Here is a 19,266-nt window from a genome sequence, read left to right as displayed (position 1 = left end):
ACCAGGAGGAAACAGCCCAAAGAGGTGCAGATTAAAACAAGCCCTGGGGAAATCTTTCCTCACCCAAACGCCACCCCCCCACCCCCATCTCAGTAAGTGATACCAACACCCAGGGGGCCAAGTTGCAAATTTGGGGGTCACCCTACGGCCTCTCCTCATTCACCCAACCCTATCCATTCCTACCACCACCGGCTCACATCTCCCTCCTCCCTCAGGGTTTCTGCCTCCCTGGCAGCCCCTCCACTTCCTCCTCCCACTGCAAACAAAGGGCTTTCCTGACCTGGGTGCGCACCTGCTTCAAAGCCTTCAGTGCCCCCATTTCCCTCAGAATAAATGTGAACTCGTCCAGGATTCCCCCTCTCGCCGCCCCTCTGCATTCTCACCTCCTTGCTCCCTCCACTTTCCAGAAGGAGCCGCCCGCCACCCTGTCTAGACTGGATCCTGAACTTGCTGTTCCCGCGGCTCCCCGCAGGGAGCTAACCTTTCAGAAAGGCTCCTCGCCGCCCCTCTGCCCCGCACCCGCTGCTCCAGCTCACCCTCCAGGGCTCAGCCTGGAGCGGGCCCTTCCTGGCACTGCCCCCCTGGCGTGCGGCCTGCGGCCTCTCCCGCACTCATTCGGTGACCGCGGCTCACCTGGCCTGGGGCCAAGCCTCCATGGCGTGAGCCACGTCCCGTGGGTGCTCAGTGAACACTGGTGGACGAGAAGGTGCCCAGGTGGGAGCCCCCTCCCAGGCTTCCCTGGACTCCGCAGCAGGGCTCACTTGGGCGACATGGTGGGTGCCGCGCATTCCGCTGCCAGGCCGCGGGCGTCCGCCCCCAGGGCCCTCCCTGGGGGCCGAGGGCCATCCTCGCTCTCAGGAGCACCTGCAGGGCGGGTTCCTTCCCTTGGCATCTGTGACAACGCCTACCGTGGTATCGGGAGGCCCCTGGGCAAGCGTGTCCCCGGGTCCTCCCCTCCCCTCCCCCAGGGCACAGACCTGTCCCAGAGCTGCAGGAGGAGGACCGTGTGACATGCTGGGAGGAGGCTGAGTTCTGTGGGGGCTTGGACAAGCCGATTCTCCTCTGGAGCCCAGCTTCCCCTTCTACAGAATCAGGATCATAATGTAAAAAACCCTCGTGGGCTGTAGTCGGAACTACAGGAATTCCAGTAAGGAGAGGGCTTGGCAAGGTGCCTGGCAACACGTGGCAGCTACTGCAATTATTGTTTTATTCATTTATTCATTCATTCATTCATTTGGGAAGTTGTAGGTTTACCAAAAAAATCATGCGCCCCTCCATAGCAATTTTTATTTTAAACGTTATCAGCTGTTCCTTCATCTCCCTAGATGGGAACATGCATAGCCATTTTTATCTGGTGGTAAATTTCATCAAAACCTCCAGTAAACCAGCCTGCCCTGTGGCTGCAGCCAGTATGTTCATGACATCTCACCCCTCGGAGAGCAGCCTCCCCCCCTGCACAGTTTCCTTGTTCTGCTTTGGAGGAGCTGAAAGTCTAAATAGCAGAGGAGTGTTTGACATGTGGCAGTGAGTCACCTTGGGTAAGTCATGGCTCTGAGACTCAGTTTCTTCATCTGCAAAATGGCATCCTAGAAGGTCCTCCCTCTCAGGGCACCGGTGAGAATGAAATGGGATACACCACCCGACTCCTGCGTAACGTGGGCTCAGAGTAGGAGCGCATCATCGTTACATCAGTATCAAGGAGGGCAGTGCTCATGGCCCCAAGTTTCCTTCCCTTAGGCTGAGGGAGGGATGCCTCGACTGCACTCGCCCACCCCTGGCACCCCCTCCTCTGCACGGAGGAGATGGGGGCTCCTTTCTCCTTGGGCAATGCTGTGACCCTTCCTCTCTCCCCGCAGGTGCCGCTGCAGGCTCCGCCTTCGGCAGTAAGTACACATCCGGGTCGGCCACCAGGGCAGGCACCTGGGACCCCCGTTGCACTGGCCTCTTTGCATGTCCTGGAAAGAACAGGAGAGAGAAGCAGGAGCTTTAATATCCCTTCTGGGTCTGCGAGCCTCTCCGCTCCTGCTTCTAATTGCTCCCGGTTTACTCCCCACCCCCTCGCCCCCTCCTTTGCCGTGGCCTGCAGCCTGCTGTCTCTCACAATGTCTCCCCACGAGCTTCATGAGTGCTGCTTTGGAAAGCGGAACAGGACTTTTGGAAGTTCCCCCGGCCCCTGGGTGAACTCCCTGCTCCTGCCACCCCGCCCTCTCTTCTCTCTCAGACCTGGGAGAAGGGCCTCTCCTGCGGGGGAGCAGGGGGGCCACCGCTCCCTCAGTGGCAGGACCTCCCCACCAGCCTGCCGGGGGTGGGGGTGTCAGCCTCTTTCCAGGCTGCAGGGATCTCCTCTGCAGCCAGCTCGAACCCCTGTGAGGCCGGGGGAGGTAAACCCCGACCCCAGTGCTCTGATCATCCAGGTAAAGTCAGGTCTCAGGGCATGGTTAATGGAAACAGGGCATCTGAAGAAGTGTCAGAGGGGGCCTGAGAGCTCAACAGGGAAGGGCAGGGCATGTGGGCACAGGGGCTCCGGCTGTCTTTCAGTAACACGCACCAGGGAGCTATTGCCTTGCTCCCTGAGGCAGCAGCTGAGGACCCGGCAGTGTCAAAGGTCCAGGCAACGCAGACCTCAGATATGAAACACCTTCACCCTTCACCAGGGCTGGCCCCTGCTGGGATGCCAGTGGGCAGAGAGGGAGCCGGGAAGGAAGCTGGATCCTGGGGGGTGCTCATCTGCGCAGTCGCGCCAGAATTTGCTTCTCTGTGTTGCCCCTGTTCCCAACATCCCCACCCTCTCTTGCTTTTCTCATCTCTCACTAGGCATCAGCAGGTCCCGGAAAGACCCCGTTCCCAAAGCCCCTCCAGCCACCATGGCCATGAGGGAGGCCCCCATCCATCATGCCCCCTCCGTATCCACTGCCCAGGCCCCCACAGCCCCCAGCACCCCACAGCCCACAGGTGGGTACTAGGGTGCAGCCAGTGCCCCCTGCTGCTCCTGCTGTGTCCCACTTCCAGCATGCTTCCCTGCCTCTCTCTGCGCTGGCGCCAGGGCCATCAGCCCAGGGTGAGTGTGGGCTTGGCTCTTAGATGCAGAGAACGCTAGAAACCTAGAACCGAAGAACAGGAGGCCAAAGGGGACTCCAGGCCACCCGGGCCAACCTCTGCCTGGGCCCCAGCCAGGGGGGTCAGGGGGCACTTGGCACTCCTCTTATCTTCTTCCTCCTGCCCCCTCCAAGGCATGGCTTGGAAGGGCCCTGAGACCAGAGAGGCCAAAGAGACAGCCATGAGCTGGGGAGGAGGTTCGGGTGGCAGGGCGGCCACGCTGCAGTGCAGCCACGGATGGGGCCTTGTGTCCCCACAGTCAGCCTGCCTCAATGCCCCGTGGAGCTGGCCCGGCAGCCCCACCCCCTCCACTGCCCCTCACTGACCCCTCGGGAAGAACATTGGAGGGTTAGCCGCGGAGGCAGGCTCCTCAGATCAGCAAGGCAGAAGGGAGCCTCGGGGCAGGGGTTTTTAGAATTTGGACTCCTGGGCATTCGGGCCCAAGCCTGTGGGGCAGGGGCAGGGCTGGGGCGTGGCGGGCAGACTTCCTGCCCCCACACCAACCAGAGCGACCCACTGCCGGGATCTGAGGATACCCCTGCTCACCAATTCCATTTCCCCTCTGAACGTGAGATGCGTGGTCCAGGTCTGGTGCGGCCCTCTGGTCTCACCTGGTCTCACCTGGGGAGTCTCACAGGCCCCGCCCAAGTGCCAGGTGGTGACCAAGAGGAATTCCTCTTGATCCCAGCTGGGGAGCAGCACCCCAGGTGTGCTTCCCCACATGCCCTCCTCTGCAGGGAGGAGGTGGTGGGACCTCCGAACTCGTTAGGCAGGGCTGGGACCCTTGCCCAGCTCCTCAGTGGGACCCAGAGGGTGGCCTGCCACCACTCTTTCATTCTTCCCTCCTCCCTTCTCTGCCGGGAGGCATGTGCAGGAGGCAGGAGCCAGGCAGGAGATTCAGGATTTCCGGGGAGCCTCCTGGCCCACGAATCTCCGGGGCGTGGAGGATGGGGTCACTCTGGGGATCTGGGGTTTCCAGCATAGGTTGGCCTGGCCCCTGCGACGTGTGCTTCTGCTCAGCCTGTGGTGGGCAGACAAAATAGTCGGGGGTGGGGTCTGCGTCTGCCTCCGAACAGTCCAGGTGGAAGGCCGAACCCCCACGCCCTCAGTACTGAAGGACCTTGAACCCATTTTCCGAGCTGCTTCTGATTGGCTGCAAGGGCTGGGGGGGGGGGGCTGGAAAACTGGGAGTTAAGGACAGTCAGAGCTCAGGGCAGATGAGCCTGGAGGAGCTGCGGGTTGAATTTTGAGGGTCTGCCAGGCTGGAGGATCAAACATTTAGGAGAACACAGTCCGCCGCAGCCCTGAGCCCAGCAGCGAGCAGCCCCTTCTAGATGGTCGCCACCTCCTCTGCAGCAGCCGAGGCCCACGCTGGGGCCCTTTAGTGCCCACAACTGTCCTGTTGGCGGAGCGTGCCCTGGGCTAAGAGCTTCCCTCACGTCATTGTGCTCTTGCTCTCAGCTCCGTGAGATGGGGCTACTTTCCTAATCCCATGAGCGAGGATATTAAGATTTAGGAGGAAGCATCTGGATTTTATGGTATATAAATTATACTTCAATAAAGCCGAGGGAGGGAGGGAGGAGCGAGCTGCCCCTGAGGTGGCAGGATTAGGAAGGGCCCAGCCAGGACTTAAACTCAGGTCTCCCCGGCTCCAGCCGCTGCCTGCCCGCTCGGCTGCCACAGTGACACCGCCCAGCGCCTCGGGGCTGCTGTGTGCCACAGGCCTCCATGGGAACTTTCTTCCCCGCACACCTGTGTCCTCGAAGAGCTCAGCTGGGAGCGTGTCTGTCCCCAGGTCCTGGCCCCCTCCCCCCGGAAAGATCCTGCGTCTCTCCTGGCACCTCCCAACACCCTGAACCCCTGGCCCCGATGGTCCCCCTGCCAATGTCGAAGGGCCGGGGCTGCACAAGCCCAGGAATCGTTTCCGCAGCTCTACGCGCGGAGGGGGAGCCGTGAGAACACCTCAAAAGCAAAATGCCTTCAGGGCTGGTTTTATTGCGGCTCTAATTAAGCCCTTGCCAATTTGGGTCCAAAGGCCTCCTCTCCTCATTGAACACCATATTAATGTCAATTTGATATCCAAAGGCTCCCGTATCCCAGCTGGAAAGTCTCCTGCACTTTTTAGCTGGTGGATTTTCTTTTCTTTCCCCACCAAACATCATTGTGCATAATCCCTTGAAGAGGCGGAAAAAATCAGATTTCTCCCCGGTCCCTCTGGGTTTGTCCTTTGAAATTCGGCAAAGAGCAATTTCTTGCCTTTGCCAGCCCTGCTGCCTTCTTTCCCTGGCTGTGTGTCCAGTGAGACTTGGAGATGAGCGGTGTGGCATTTGGGGACTGACTCACATCAGGCTCCCTGGTCAAAATGGGCCCAAACCACGAGTGGAGATGGGGAAGGGTGGGGACAGTGCCCCAGATTCGAGGGCAGTGACCTGGGCGGCAGGTCAGACACGAGGAGGCTCCAGTCCCTGGACTGGGGGGACAGAGGGACAGGAGGGCTTCAAGGCCCCTTCTGGTTGCACCTGATGATCTGAGCCAGAACACACGTTGGCCCTTTGCAGCCAAGAGCTCAGCCTCAAGAGCTCTGGACCAGATGCAGACTCGGTCTAACCCTACCTGTCAGTCAGAGCAGGACCTCACAGCGCAGGGTGGGGGAGAGTTCTAAAACTCAGGTGACCTGCAGGGAAAGGACAGCTCCCAGCAGGCAGGTTCTTGGGCCTGGGGGAGACCCTGCCCATCTGGCTGCCCGCCACAGGCTGCTGTAATGTAGACGCTGCCTCTGTAGTAAATTTGGATTAGTTCTATTTCCCAGTGCGGAGAGAGCCCCGCCTTCCACTGCTGCTGCTTGTAAGGGGCCTGTGGGTATGAGTGTGTGTGTGACAAGCCTCGGTCTGTCCCCAGGATTCTCCCTCTCATAACTTGGTGTTCTTCTCTTCTTTCCCCCAAGAGTGGACCAGGTCATCCACGGCTCCCTCCCTCTGGGAGAGCCCCCCCAGGCCCCCAGGCCCCTCCAGTGCAGAAGGTATGGGCAAGGCCAGTGGCTGTCCTTAGATCCCTGGAAAACTCTTTCTTAGATTCTTAGACACCCCCGTCCCTTCATGGAGGGTCGCCAACGTGCGTGGGAGGAAATCGGGGCGGGGGGGGGGGGCGGCACGGGGGCCACAGGAGGGGAGGGGGTGGAAGGAGGGAGCGCTAAGGCGCTCCGGGGCAGAGCAACGAGAGAAGGGCTTTGGAGCTCTACCTGCCCCCCCAACTCCCACCTCCATCACCAAACTCTGCCCCTCACAGCCTCGAGCCTCTCTCCGACCACTGTCACTCAAAGGACACCCTAGGCAGTATTCAAGGGAGTCCAGACAGAGTCAGCCAGGCTTCCTGCAGGAGTGGGAGGGAGATAAGCCTTGAAGGGTGGCTGTGGGCAGAGGAACAAGCCTTGAGGGGCAAAGGGCTGGGAGGGAGGATGGCAGTGAGGGGCCGGCGGGCAAAGCAGACGTGTGGGTGTAAACAAGGGCGGGGGGCTTCGTGCAAGGCGCCGACCGTCACCGGGAGGACGCGCGTGTGCGCTCCGTTGTCGTCCTGGGTGGGCTCAGAGGAAACACAAAGGGCCCGCCTGCCTCTCGAGTCAGGTAGAGGGTTGTCCCCCAGCCCCAGCTCTCCTGTTGCCTGGACTTCAGGCCCTAACGCCCCCACTTAGGCAGCAGCGCCCCCAGCCCTGCCCCAGCACAAGTTGCCCTCAGCCACAGCGGTGAGCTGTGAGCAGGGCTCTGCGCGCCCTCTGCTGGCAAGTGGTCCCGGAGCTGGGCCACAGATGGTGAGGGGCTGCGGAGCAGGCGGAGGGACTGAAGCATCCTCTCTGGTGATGGAGACAGGCAGGGCCATGGCTTCCCTGCCCTGGACCGGCTGGGAGCGGGGCTGAGGCGATGGTGCTCCCGGGACAGTGGCACGCTTACCCACAAATTTGGGGCCGGGACCTGGTGGGATTCTGGGCAGTGGAAGGCAGGTACTTGTGCTCATGGCTTGAAAACACTGCGAGGGGGGAATCCAGGCATGGTAAAGGATTCACTTTGGCTCTAGCGGGGAGATTGCTTCAGAAAAGAAGGAAAATAGCAAAGCCTTGAATACCAGTTTCAGACTGGCCTTGAGGCTCAAGGAGGCTTGAGGAGAAGGGGCTAGAGTAAGAGTAGAAGGAGGCACAAAGAAATGTTTCCAATCAGTCAAAAAAAACTGTTCAACTTAGCACGGCATAGGGGATACTGGAAGACGGAGAAGTCCTTGTGTAGATGATCTGGGAGGGGACCGGGCCAAAGGCAGGCTGGTTCTGCTTGCTCTTGGATGTGCTGGGTCACCTTCGGCCCAGTACTAAAACTCCCTGGACTCTAGTGGGCTCTGAAAGGGGTCTGGCTGCTGACTTGGGGGTCATGTGCTTTGAGGCCAGAGGAGCCTCTCCCCACCTCAAGTCTGAGCAAGTGACAAGACTGCCCCAGAGCTTGCCATGGTGCCTTGGAAGTCCTTGTCCGACTTTTTTTCCCTGGGCCCAGACAGCCCACCTGGCCAGTTGGACCACGGCTGGTAAAAGGGCTTGTTTTTCATCTCTCCAAGCTGTGGGCACCTCTGTACTGCCCCTGCCCCTGCCAAGGTCTCAAGCCCAAATCTCAAGTGATGCCCATTGAAAAATTCCAAGGTAAAAGGAAGGCCCAGGTAGGAGCAGCCCTCCCCCAAGCAGCCCTCCCCACCCCCACTGGAGCAAAATACGTGCAGGACAGAGGACCAATGCCTGACTCAGAAAACCCTCCTGGAGTAGCTGGGTCAAGGTTAAACTGAGCCTCTCCTCACTCCAGCCTTCCCTCCCCAAGGGAGCTGGGAGCAGGTATGAGTCAGAAGCCTCCTTGGGCACAGCAGGCAGGCCACACGGCAGGCAGAGCAGATGCCAGAAATAGCCTGTCCTGGCTCCCCTGGGAGCTGTGGCCCAGGGGCTCATCTTGGTTGAAGGCAGGATCTGGGACACAGGGGTCACTGCCACTGCTCCTTGAGACATCTGGAGGATGCCCCACCTGCTCAGTGTCTCTGGAGGGGAAAGGAGAAAGGGGAGGCCCAGGAGGCCCAGTGGTGTGGCACGTCCACCATCATTTCCTGGCACATCCCTGCTGTTTTCCTCACATGCCCTTGAACATGAGGCCTGGTTTAGTCCTTCCCTGTCCCATCACAAAAGGGAGGTTGTAGTTTCAAGATCGCAGCTGGTGCCTTCTTTGTTGAGGGGAAGCCACGTTGATAGACTTGCTCAGGGGGGCTGTTGAGTCCCATACGAGGGACACCAAGAGATGGTCCGCTCCCTGTGGCAGGGGAAATGACCCTCCTCAGCAAACTGCACCCCTTCACGATGCCACGGGAACCACTCGCAATCCCTGGGAGCTTTGCCCCAGGGGGTCACGGCACTGGTGCAGTCCAAGGAGCAGAGCCAGAGGGCAGGAGTCAGCCTGAGAACCTCCTGGGGGTGGCATGGGGGAGGACAGCAGGATGGCGTGGAGATGGTTGTCCTCGGTGTGGCGCCCAGGGGCCTCCAGGAGCAGTGCGAGCAGCAGCAGCCCAGGACAAGGCGCCTGGACACAACCCTCACGGAGGCACTCGCTCGCTCGAGGCCGTGTGAGAGCAGACACTGGTCAGCAGGCCCTCTGAGGCCACCCAAATGCGCAGAAGAGTTCGGGCTAAGGAGAAAGAGTCCATGGTGAGCTTTTCCTTCCAAACATCTTCCAAAGCAGCCTGGGAGGAAGCTCCTGGTCCGTTCCATCCTGTCGGTGGTTCATGGCTTCATTTATCCACCCATTTAATCATCGAGGATACCGTGGCTCGTGGGATGAACGGGGATGCTGCCCTTGCTGAGCTGACAATCTGCCCTATCCTCCTCGCATGAATTATTTCCCAGCCACCCTGGCACTTGGCTCTGGCACCTGGATGGACCTTTAGGAAGTGTTGCCCGCTGACCCTCTCTGATTTGTGGGAATTTGTGGACTGGGCCCACTGGTTCTCCTCTGGGCTTGAAGCTGGCAGGTGCCAGTCTCCTCCCAAATGGTACAAATGGAGGCCCAGGGCACTTTCCCGTGCCAGATCCTTTTCCTAAGACACTCTGCGTGTCCTGGGGTGGGGGGTTCCTTCCTTTCCCTGTGCTTCTGTTCTTCCAAATGCATGAGAGGAAACAGGAAGCCACGGTCTCCCTTTGCTCGCTGACCTTTGGTATTTCTCCCGTTCGGCCCGGCCCAGACTGCGAGTGCTATGGCCACTCCAACCGCTGCAGCTACATCGACTTCCTGAATGTGGTGACCTGTGTCAGCTGCAAACACAACACGCGTGGCCAGCACTGCCAGCACTGCCGTCTGGGCTACTACCGCAACGGCTCCGCTGAGCTGGACGACGAGAATGTCTGCATTGGTGAGCGGGAGAGCCGGGGAGGGGCACGGGGCTCCTGGCAGGTGGGAAGGCTTCCTGTCCTGAGCGCAGACACATCACGAGAATGTGCTCGAAAGAGCGCAGGTGGAACGCCTGCTAGAGCAACGTCAGGTGTGGTCTGAAGACATTTCCATCAGTCACTTGGGGACGCTGCAGACATTCCAGGGCCCACTGCAGCTGGGCGTCTCTGGGGGCAGAAGCTTCAGGACCTGCTCTGTTAATAACCTCCGCACGTGATTCTCCTGCAGGCACTGAGGTTTCATTACCACCAGCTAAAGTCAAAGGCTGGGTTCTAGAGAGTGCCTTGGGTGTGCATTTGAGTAAGTTCTTTCCCCTCTCTTGGTCTTGGTTTCTCCATTTGTAAAATCCGGAGGTTGTCAGGTCAAAGGTTTTGAACCTTTATGGTTGCTGAACCTTTTTTCAAATAAACATCTTCAAGTGCTTTATAAGCAGAGGCTCAGCTTATAAAACTGCTGCCCGCCCCCAAGAGGCGTGCAGTCTAGCTCTGGCTTTGGGGGCAGAGATGGGAGTCCACGGGGCAGTCTGGGCCTGGGCAGGGGACAGAGAGCAGGCCATCCCAGAAAGGCCAAACCCGCCCTCCCCCTGTGCCCAGGAGAGGCCAGGTCAGCCCCAGGGGTTGCCTCCAGGTGCCCAGCCAGCCCGCGGGGGACTCCGCTGCCCACCCCCCACCCAACAGGCAGCACTGGCTGCGGAGGAGGGCAGAGAAAGGGCTGGCGAGCAGGCCTGGAGCTGTCAGTCTGTATTATGGCAGTGGCCTTCAGCTAATTCCATCAACTTTAAAGTGATCAAAACAGCATTGTGCTGCCACGTCACAGCGGGCCAGCTGCAAGGACAGGGCAGGGCCTTTGGATCTGATTAGAGGTACTCCTCCCCCAGCATCCTCCTCCTCCTCTCCCTGCCTTTCTCTGCTCCCACCCCTACTTCCACCCCAAAAGCACAGCACTGGGCTGCAAGGACTCTCAGATTGGGACACACACACACACACACACACACACACACACACCCAGAGCAGAGGCCCAAAGAACCCACCTGGGGAGGGGCACGGGGGACTGGAGGCAGTGTGTCTGGAGCTGCTCCCTCAGCCCACCCTGGAAAGCAGCTACCCCCGTCCCCACCCACATCACAGCCCCCTGGACAGAGATGGCCAGTGGCCTCTGTTGATGCTTTCCACCTGACGGAGTCAGCCTCCTCCAGCTACACACACAGACACAGGCTCAGCGAGAGGAAGGGCTGGCCCAGGCCACACAGCACGGGGTGGGGAAGGGGTGGGGAAGGAGCATGCCAGAGAAGGACATCCCCCAGGTGGAACCTCCCCAGGCACCCCCAGACCAGCTGCTGCTCACCCACCACCTAGCCCACCACCACCACCACCTCCACCATAAACAGGGAGCACCAAGCCCGGGCGGGGGGGCGTGGGAGTCTGCGAGGAAAGTGCCCCCAGTTCGCCCTGACTGCGTGTCGTGCGCATCTCCTTCCAGAGTGTAATTGCAACCAGATCGGCTCCATGCACGACCGGTGCAACGAGACCGGCTTCTGCGAGTGCCGCGAGGGCGCCGCGGGGCCCAAGTGCGACGACTGCCTCCCCACGCACTACTGGCGCCAGGGCTGCTACCGTGAGTGCGCGCGCGGGGCCGGCCGGGCCAGGTCCCCGGCTGTGCCTGATGCGCCCCGGGACGGGGTCCGGGCCGGCGGGCGGGAGGGGTCCTGGGCGGGGCCCTGTGAGACCTAGCGCAGCGTCGGTGCCGGCTGGGAACAGCAGAGATAGCCTGCTCTGGCGGCTGGTTGGGAAGGGGGTGCGGGTTGGCTGGAGGCGGAAGGGTTTGCAGGGAGGGAGGTTGTCCGAGGGCGTGATGGCCTGGCGGAGCCCCGAGGGACGAGTCCATGATAGGCAGAGGAAGAGGGTGGAAGGGCGATCTAAGAACGTGGAACGGCATGTGCAAAGCTGTGGCGGCGAGGCCACAGGTGTGTCTGAAGAACTGCACCAAGGCCAGTGGGGCGGGAGCGGGCAGAGCCGGGGGGCAGCTCGCACCCAGCGCCCTCCAAACGGGCGTTTCGCGCCAAATGAGCGCTTCGCCTCCTACACCCCCTGGCCAGGGAGCGCCCTCGGGGGTTCTCTCCCACGCGGAAAGTGGCCCGGGGCCCTCTGCGGGTTAACGGCCCTCTTTGCGCCGCCCCGCAGCCAACGTGTGCGACGACGACCAGCTGCTCTGCCTGAACGGCGGCACCTGCGTGCAGAACCAGCGCTGCGCCTGTCCCCGCGGCTACGCCGGCCTGCGCTGCGAGCAGCCCCGCTGCGACCCCACGGACGACGGCGGCGGCCTGGACTGCGACCGCGCGCCCGGGGCCGCCCCGCGTCCGGCCACCCTGCTCGGCTGCCTGCTGCTGCTGAGGCTGGCCGCCTGCCTGGGCTGCTGAGACCCGCGCGGACGACCGTCGCCCGGGGAGGGCCGGTTCCCGGTCCCCGCCGCGCCCTGTGCCGGACGGTGTGCGCCCCGGCGCGAGGGGCGGCGCCCGAGGCGGGCGGCGAGAAGGGTGCGGCCCAGCTGCTCCCAGGTGCTACTCAGCAGTGCTCCCGCCCCTCCCTCTCTCTTCAGTGGCACCTGCCCGGCACCGCCCTCCCTCCGCAGCAGGGGGCACTGGGGGCCCTAGCCCCAGCAGCCTGCAATTGTGGTTTTAGTTTTTCTTTTATATTACTGCCCCCCCCCCCACCTTTTTGCTGGCGGTGAGACAGAGGTGGGGGGAAACGGCTGCTCACTCCAACACCCCCAGTGCTGCCTCCCACCGCGCGCGCACACGACTGTTGCACAACCCCTTCGCCTGCCCCTGGCTCACCATCAGCCAGTGGACCCAGAACTCCGGTTGCCTACCACTTTAGTCGCTGACTCGATTCTCTTTTATATTCTATCTTTGTTTTCCTTTGCAACCCACCAGACCCCAGGCCCTGTGTGAGGCCTGGCGACCAAGGAACTCACTGTCTGGGGTGGGGAGGTGGTGGAAAGGAGGGTTGGGAGGGTGGGAAACTTTGTTTTGTAGAGAACTATTTTTGTTTGTATTAACTGTCCCTGTAAGGAGGGGCCCAGGTGTGAGAACTGTGGTCACTGCGGGGCAGCTGATGGTGTATAATCCAACAGAGTAAAGAGTCTACTCATTGCTGCCTCCAGGGCTTGTTTTCTTTCTGTGTCCATGGACACTGGGCTGCTTGGGGGTTTAAAGAGGAACCCACGAAATAGCCTTAAAAAACGATTTCACTACCAAGGCCTTTCCATGAAAACCGGTGCCCTCCTCCAGCAGCCTTGGCTAGCTGACGCTCTCAGCCCTCAGCCAGCATGGCCCTGCCGGTGACCCACTTGTTAGGAGCTTCTCAGACTAGGAGGTTGTTTTTCTGCAAGACCCCTTCCCCCCCCCAAAAAAAAAAACAGATCCAGATTTCATTGTCAGTTTTCTTCATCTGTCCTGAAACGTAAAATCGTATCCATACTGGGCATCAATTTTGTGGCTGCTGATGTCCAAAGGAAATGACTCAAGGAGCATTTTAACAGAAGTTAAATCTGATGTCCGCTTGAACTGGAGCTCCGGTGCTCTCAGTGGCTGAGACAGGATGGATGTGTCATCTCTGGCCTGTTGGACCCTGATCCTTAAGTCAAATAGCAGGTAATACAGACCCACTCACACTGTGCTGTGGCTGATGACTTTCAGAATCCCCTGCTGACCAGAGATTCCAAGGGTGGCACAGGCAGGACAAGATGATGGGCAGTGCAAAATCCACATCAGATCACCCTCTCCTCCCCCTTTCCCCTCTGAATATCAGGGAAGGGATGACAAGGGGCCACAGAAGCAGCTTGGGAATGGAGAGAGGAAGTTCTGGAGAATCTGAGGTTCATCAGCTCAGGCACTCTGCTATGTGAGGGTGCAGTGGGTCTCTCCAGCCCCGTTCTGTGTCTCCTGCCCTCAGGGGTCACCCTTGCTCCTGCTTGACCTCCAGAAGTTCCGGATCCCCTCCCCACCTATTGACTTCTGAGCAGCCTCCACAAGATTTCCAGCCCCACAGCCTCAAGCCCTGGTTCCTAATCACTCCTACAGCTCCCACCTGCAGACACCCTCTTACCCTGGCATCTTCCAGCTGCATCTGCTCTTTCCAGGCTGGAACTTAGCACCTGGGTCCTCCCTCAAGCCTCCAAAGCAAAGCTAAGACCGAGTTTCACGAAACTTGGCCTTGGGTTTAACAAGAGTTTACAACACAGGAAAGGAGGGAGAGTTTCAACTGTATATTCAATCTCAAGGCCAAGCACCACTCCCCTATGGCCCTCTCTCTCGGCTCCCAGGCCCACCACCAAGTCGCAGGGGTCAAACCCCAAAGGAAGTGCCTCTTCTCAGATCCTTCGTGGCTTCCCCAGTCCCCATCCTTACCTTCTTCCTTGCTAACAAAATTTAGAGGGGCCCAAAGTGCCCAGTTAAAAGAGGACACATTGCTGGGGCTTCCTATGTATAGGGGTGACGGTGTGACACAGTTTTGGCCAAAAGATTTAACCAGGAGTGATGGCAAGCACTTCCAAAAAGTTCCTTAGAAACCGTCCCTTCCCCCGCCCCCCCACTCCTCACAAAGCCTCAGTTGGCCTAGTTTGGGGTCCTGGCTTTTTTGTCTTGCCCTCCTCTGGTTTGCAGTCAGGATGGGGGTGGAGGGCAGGAGCTATCTGGGCACCCTGAGTATGATAGGGTCCCCCTAAGGATGGTGGAGCCAGGAAGGTAGAACACCTGGCGGAGCCTGGTTGTGAGGAAAAAAGAAACCTTGACATGATTAAAAGAATAGAATTTGGGTTTTCTGTTACCTGCAGACTTGTCAGTTCCCAAGTCATAGGCCCTCCCCACCCAGGGTCTACTTCACCGCCCCCCCCCCACCCCCGGCCCTCATGTTCTCATTGGCTCCTGGGAAGGAGTCCTTGCAGAACCCTTGAGGAGAGGCTGCACTGCCTCACACACACACTCCCTTCACTGCCTCACACACACACAGCCCCCACCTTCACTGCCTCACACACACATACACACACACACCCTTCACTGCCTCACACACACACAGCCCCCGCCTTCACTGCCTCACACACACATACACACACACACACCCTTCACTGCCTCACACACACATACACACACACACCCTTCACTGCCTCACACACACACAGCCCCCGCCTTCACTGCCTCACACACACATACACACACACACCCTTCACTGCCTCACACACACACAGCCCCCGCCTTCACTGCCTCACACACACATACACACACACACACACCCTTCACTGCCTCACACACACACACACACCCTTCACTGCCTCACACACACACACCCTTCACTGCCTCACACACACACACCCTTTACTGCTTCACACACACACACACACCCTTCACTGCCTCACACACACACAGCCCCCACCTTCACTGCCTCACACACACACACCCTTCACTGCCTCACACACACACAGCCCCCGCCTTCACTGCCTCACACATACATATACACACACACACACACCCTTCACTGCCTCACACACACATGCCCTCTTCACTGACTCACACACACACCCTTCACTGCCTCACACACACACACACACCCTTTACTGCTTCACACACACACACACACCCTTCACTGCCTCACACACACACACACCCTTTACTGCTTCACACACACACACACACCCTTCACTGCCTCACACACACACACATACCCTTTACTGCTTCACACACACACACACACCCTTCACTGCCTCACACACACACACCCTTTACTACTTCACACACACACACCCTTCACTGCCTCACACACACACACACACCCTTTACTGCTTCACACACACACACCCTTCACTGCCTCACACACACACACTCCCTTCACTGCCTCACACACACACACACCCCACCTTCACTGCCTCACACACACACACACACACACACCCGCCTTCTCATCACTCTGGATATGTCCCAGGAAGGCCCGACTCCTGAGAGGTCCTGGAGAGAGGGGTCTGGGGGGCCCCGCCCTGTCCTCCTCGACCTCTCTCAGCAGGGCCAGCGCTGTGCCAGCTTCCCTAGGACTAGGCTTTGTGGGAGTGAGCGCCAGGGAGGTGGAGCGCGCTGTAAATCAGAGTGGCAGCCCGGTCCCCGAGGACTCGGCCCAGGCCCTGACCTCACTGGCCTGCTGGACGGTGGAGGGAAAGTTGCCAGGGGCTATTTGGAAAATTTTGACATCTTCCAGGCAGTGGGAAGAAGGAGAAAAGAAGGTTAGTGGAGACCAAAGTCACAGACCAGCTTCTTTTCTAGTGGTGCCATCATCATGTCCAGAGAATTCATTCTTGGCACCTGGTTCTGATAGGTAAAGTAAAGCAATGATAATATATTAATACTTATCAATACATAAATTATATAAATAATATAGTAATAATATTATTATCACAGGTCCGATAATACTAGCCACTGTTGATGGGCTCAGGCTCTGTGCATGCATTGTTTCATTTAACCCTTGCCATCGCCCTAAGGCACATTTTCTCTGCCTCTGAACCATTGACATTTGGGGCTGGATAACTCTTTATTGTGGGGGGCTGTGCATTGTAGGGTGTTTAGCACCCCTGGCCTCCACCCACCAGATGCCAATAGCACCCCACCCCCTGTGGGACATCTGAAAGTGCCTCCAGACATGGTTAGATTGGGGGCAAAATCGCCCCTGGTTAAGAGCCACTGCCCTAGGCAGAGAGGGGTGTTATCACCATTTTACAGAAGGAGAAACAGAGGCTTGGAGAGGGGAAGTCGCAGTTGCGAAGCAGCAGGGCAGGCGTCAACCCAAGGCTGAAAGCGAGCCCGCGTTTAGCGCCCGGCCAGGGCCAGGCAACCTCAGTAGCCTGAGGCAGGGCAGGCACCCGCCCAGGGCCTCCCTCACCCCTGCTGGGCTCCTCCTCCACACCCCTGCAGTGGGGCTCAAGGTCAGGCTGAGCAAGGCGCCCTGGGGAGCCAGGTTTCATCTGAATGCCTTCGGCCTCAGGAGAAATGCCTCGCCTGCTCCACTGTGCCCCCACCCTGCCCCCTGTAAATAAGCAGGTCTGCTGCGCTGGCATTTTCTGCCTCCGTTGCCATGCCTTACAGTTATGAGGCACTTATGGGCGCCTGGGGAGCAGCCGGCGGCGTCTCCGGGCAGGCCTGGGTGGGCAGGGCTGAGCGGGGGCTCGCCAGGCTCTCCACACCCCTGCCCCGGCCCTGCGGCTCCTGCCTGAGCCTGCTTCCTCCTCTCCCCAGGGACTGCCAAGCTCCTTGCAGCACAACTCAGGCCATAAGAGTTAAGGGAGAGGGCCAAGAGAAGAAAAGGCTTATTTATTTTTCCTTTTTGAAACACAAATCACCACTGTAGGAAAGTTAGAAACTACAGAAAAGCAAAATAATAAATTTTAAATTAAAACCACCCACAGTCCTCCCTCCTTCCAGAGCTAATAACTATTAATATTTTCTGATATTTATTTCTAGTATTTTTCCACAAAATAAACCCACACAGACATTTTTTTCCCCAGCATCTTTTAAGCCCCAGCGCTAAGGATTGCGGCGAGGCTCTACCAGCCTTATTTCTCAAGGTTCTTGCAATGACCCTGAAAAATGAGCTCTATTCGTTTTACAGCTGGAAACTCTGAGGTTCCAAAAGGGTTGTGCTCAGAGAGCTTAGCCACAAGGCCCACCCCCCCCCCCCCCCACATACCCCAGGTGATTGAAGCAGGAAAGAAGATTCTTCAGAGGATCTTGGGACCCACAGACACATGTCAGGGGCTCAAGATGAGAGGAGTGGGCACCCCACAGCCAGGAATGACACCAAGCATCCCACCCCAGGGTGGGCCAAAGAGCCACTGCTGCTGCCCCAGCGGCCTCCACCATGTGTCTGACCTTTCCCACTCCAGCAAGGGAGGTGGGATCTCTTCCTCCAAATAGAGGAGGGGAATAAAGACGTCGGCAACCAGAAGAATGACTACCGAGAAGGTAGGTCGCCCAGGGTCACGCAGCCAGAAGAGACCAAGTCCAGAGAAGCCCAGGCTACAACCACTGAAGGACACAGCTGCCCACCATTTCTCTTTTCTCTAACAATGGCCTCATCTTAAACACACCCTTCTTTAGGCTACTTTCTAAAACTTAGCAATATATGCTGAGTATCAAATGAGGTCTTTTGAAATTAAAAGAATATAAAATCTCGTCCTTTCACTTTTGCCCAGGCCTCTTGCCCTCTTGCCTGCCCAGAGCCCTAGTCTGCCAATGGACCTCTAGCATTGCCCCTGCCTCATGGCCTTGCCCACGCGACCCTCTGACATGACAGTCTGGCCAGGTCCCCGGAACCCCTGTGGCTGTGTTCCTTGCGACACAGAAGACCTTGTGCTCCTGCAAGGGCAGGCCTGAGGCAGGATGCCCGCAGGAAGCCAGGTGGGCTCACCTGCAGCTGGCAGTACTCCAGTGGCATCCAGCCAGAGGACACTCCTTTGCTGACCAAGCAGGTGGCCCTGGTGACCCGGTCAGGAGCAGATGGCATGAGGCCCAGAGTCCCAAGGGTTCTGGGAGCTGGTGCCTTACAGCTGGTGCTGAGGGCAGCTGGTTCTGTTCTACACTCACAACTTTTACCATTGACCCAGTGCCCACATTCCTTCCCCAGAGGGGAGGGTGGCTCCACCTGGTTGCCAGTTATGGGCACAAGCTCTGGGATTCAACCATCTGGGTTTGAACCTGTCTCCACCAACTACTAGCTATATGATTTTGAGCGAGTTACTCAGTGTCTCTGTGTCTCAGTTTCTGCATCTGTGAAACAGGGATGCTTAAAAATAGTACCCAACAAATGACTGGATAAACAAAATGTGGTACGCACAAATGGACTAGTATTTGGTCATAAGAGAAAATGAAGTTCTGGAACATGCTACAACATGGAGACCTTGAAAACATGCTCAGTGGAATAAACAAGGCACTTAAGGGCAAATATTGTATGAGATCACTTATATGAGATACCTAGAAATACAGTTACCTTGGAATAAAAGCTGATTCAAGAGCCAGGAAAAGAAAGTATAATGTGAGCCTAGATCAGCTTGGGCCACAAAGTAAGGAAGTGCTCAAAGAAGGAAGAGGACATGTCCAAAGACCCAGGAGTGAGCTTGATGGGGTTCCCATTGGCTATTTAGGGGTCATTTGAGTGTCAAAAAGAATCCTGAGGTAGGGAAGCAGATTTGGCCCAATGGGTAGGGTGTCCACCTACCACATGGGAGGTCCATGGTTCAAACCCCGGGCCTCCTTGACCTGTGTGGAGTTGGCCCATGTGCAGTGCTGATGCACGCAAGGAGTGCCCTGCCACGCAGGGGTGTCCCCTGCATAGGAGAGCCCCACACGCAAGGAGAGTACCCCATAAGGAGAGCCACCCAGCGCAAAAGGAAGTTCAGCCTGCTCAAGAATGGCGCTGCACACACGGAGAGCTGACACAACAAGATGACACAACAGAAAGAAACACAGATTCCTGGTGCCACTGATAAGGACAGAAGCGGTTACAGGAGAACACGCAGCGAATGAACACAGAGAGTAGACAACTGGGGGGGAAGAGGAGAGAAATAAATAAATTAATTAATTAATGTTTTTTTAAAAAGAATCATGAAGGAAACGATGTGGCTTAAGCAATTGGGCTCCTATCTACCAAGTAGGAGGTCCAGGGTTCAATTCCTGGGGCCT

The 19,266-nt window shown here is 58.1% G+C and overlaps 1 protein-coding gene across 2 annotated transcripts in view; it reads left to right on the top strand.

Moving 5' to 3' along the window:
• Positions 1–12,708, top strand: part of NTNG2 (netrin G2) — a 69,599-nt gene extending 56,891 nt beyond the window's left edge. For both annotated transcript variants that reach the window (XM_071216880.1, XM_071216879.1), the window contains 4 exons: positions 1,857–1,883; positions 9,346–9,513; positions 11,031–11,165; positions 11,732–12,708. In XM_071216880.1, coding sequence (XP_071072981.1) covers positions 1,857–1,883; positions 9,346–9,513; positions 11,031–11,165; positions 11,732–11,967 — 566 coding nt within the window. In that variant the 3' untranslated portion in view covers positions 11,968–12,708. The remainder of the gene's footprint in view (positions 1–1,856; positions 1,884–9,345; positions 9,514–11,030; positions 11,166–11,731) is intronic.
• Positions 12,709–19,266: the final 6,558 nt, after the last annotated feature.

Source organism: Dasypus novemcinctus, chromosome 8, assembly GCF_030445035.2.
Source record: "Dasypus novemcinctus isolate mDasNov1 chromosome 8, mDasNov1.1.hap2, whole genome shotgun sequence".
Classification (NCBI taxonomy): Eukaryota; Metazoa; Chordata; class Mammalia; order Cingulata; family Dasypodidae; genus Dasypus; species Dasypus novemcinctus.
Note: the sequence above shows the minus strand (reverse complement) of the source record. Positions and strands in the feature narration are given on the sequence as shown.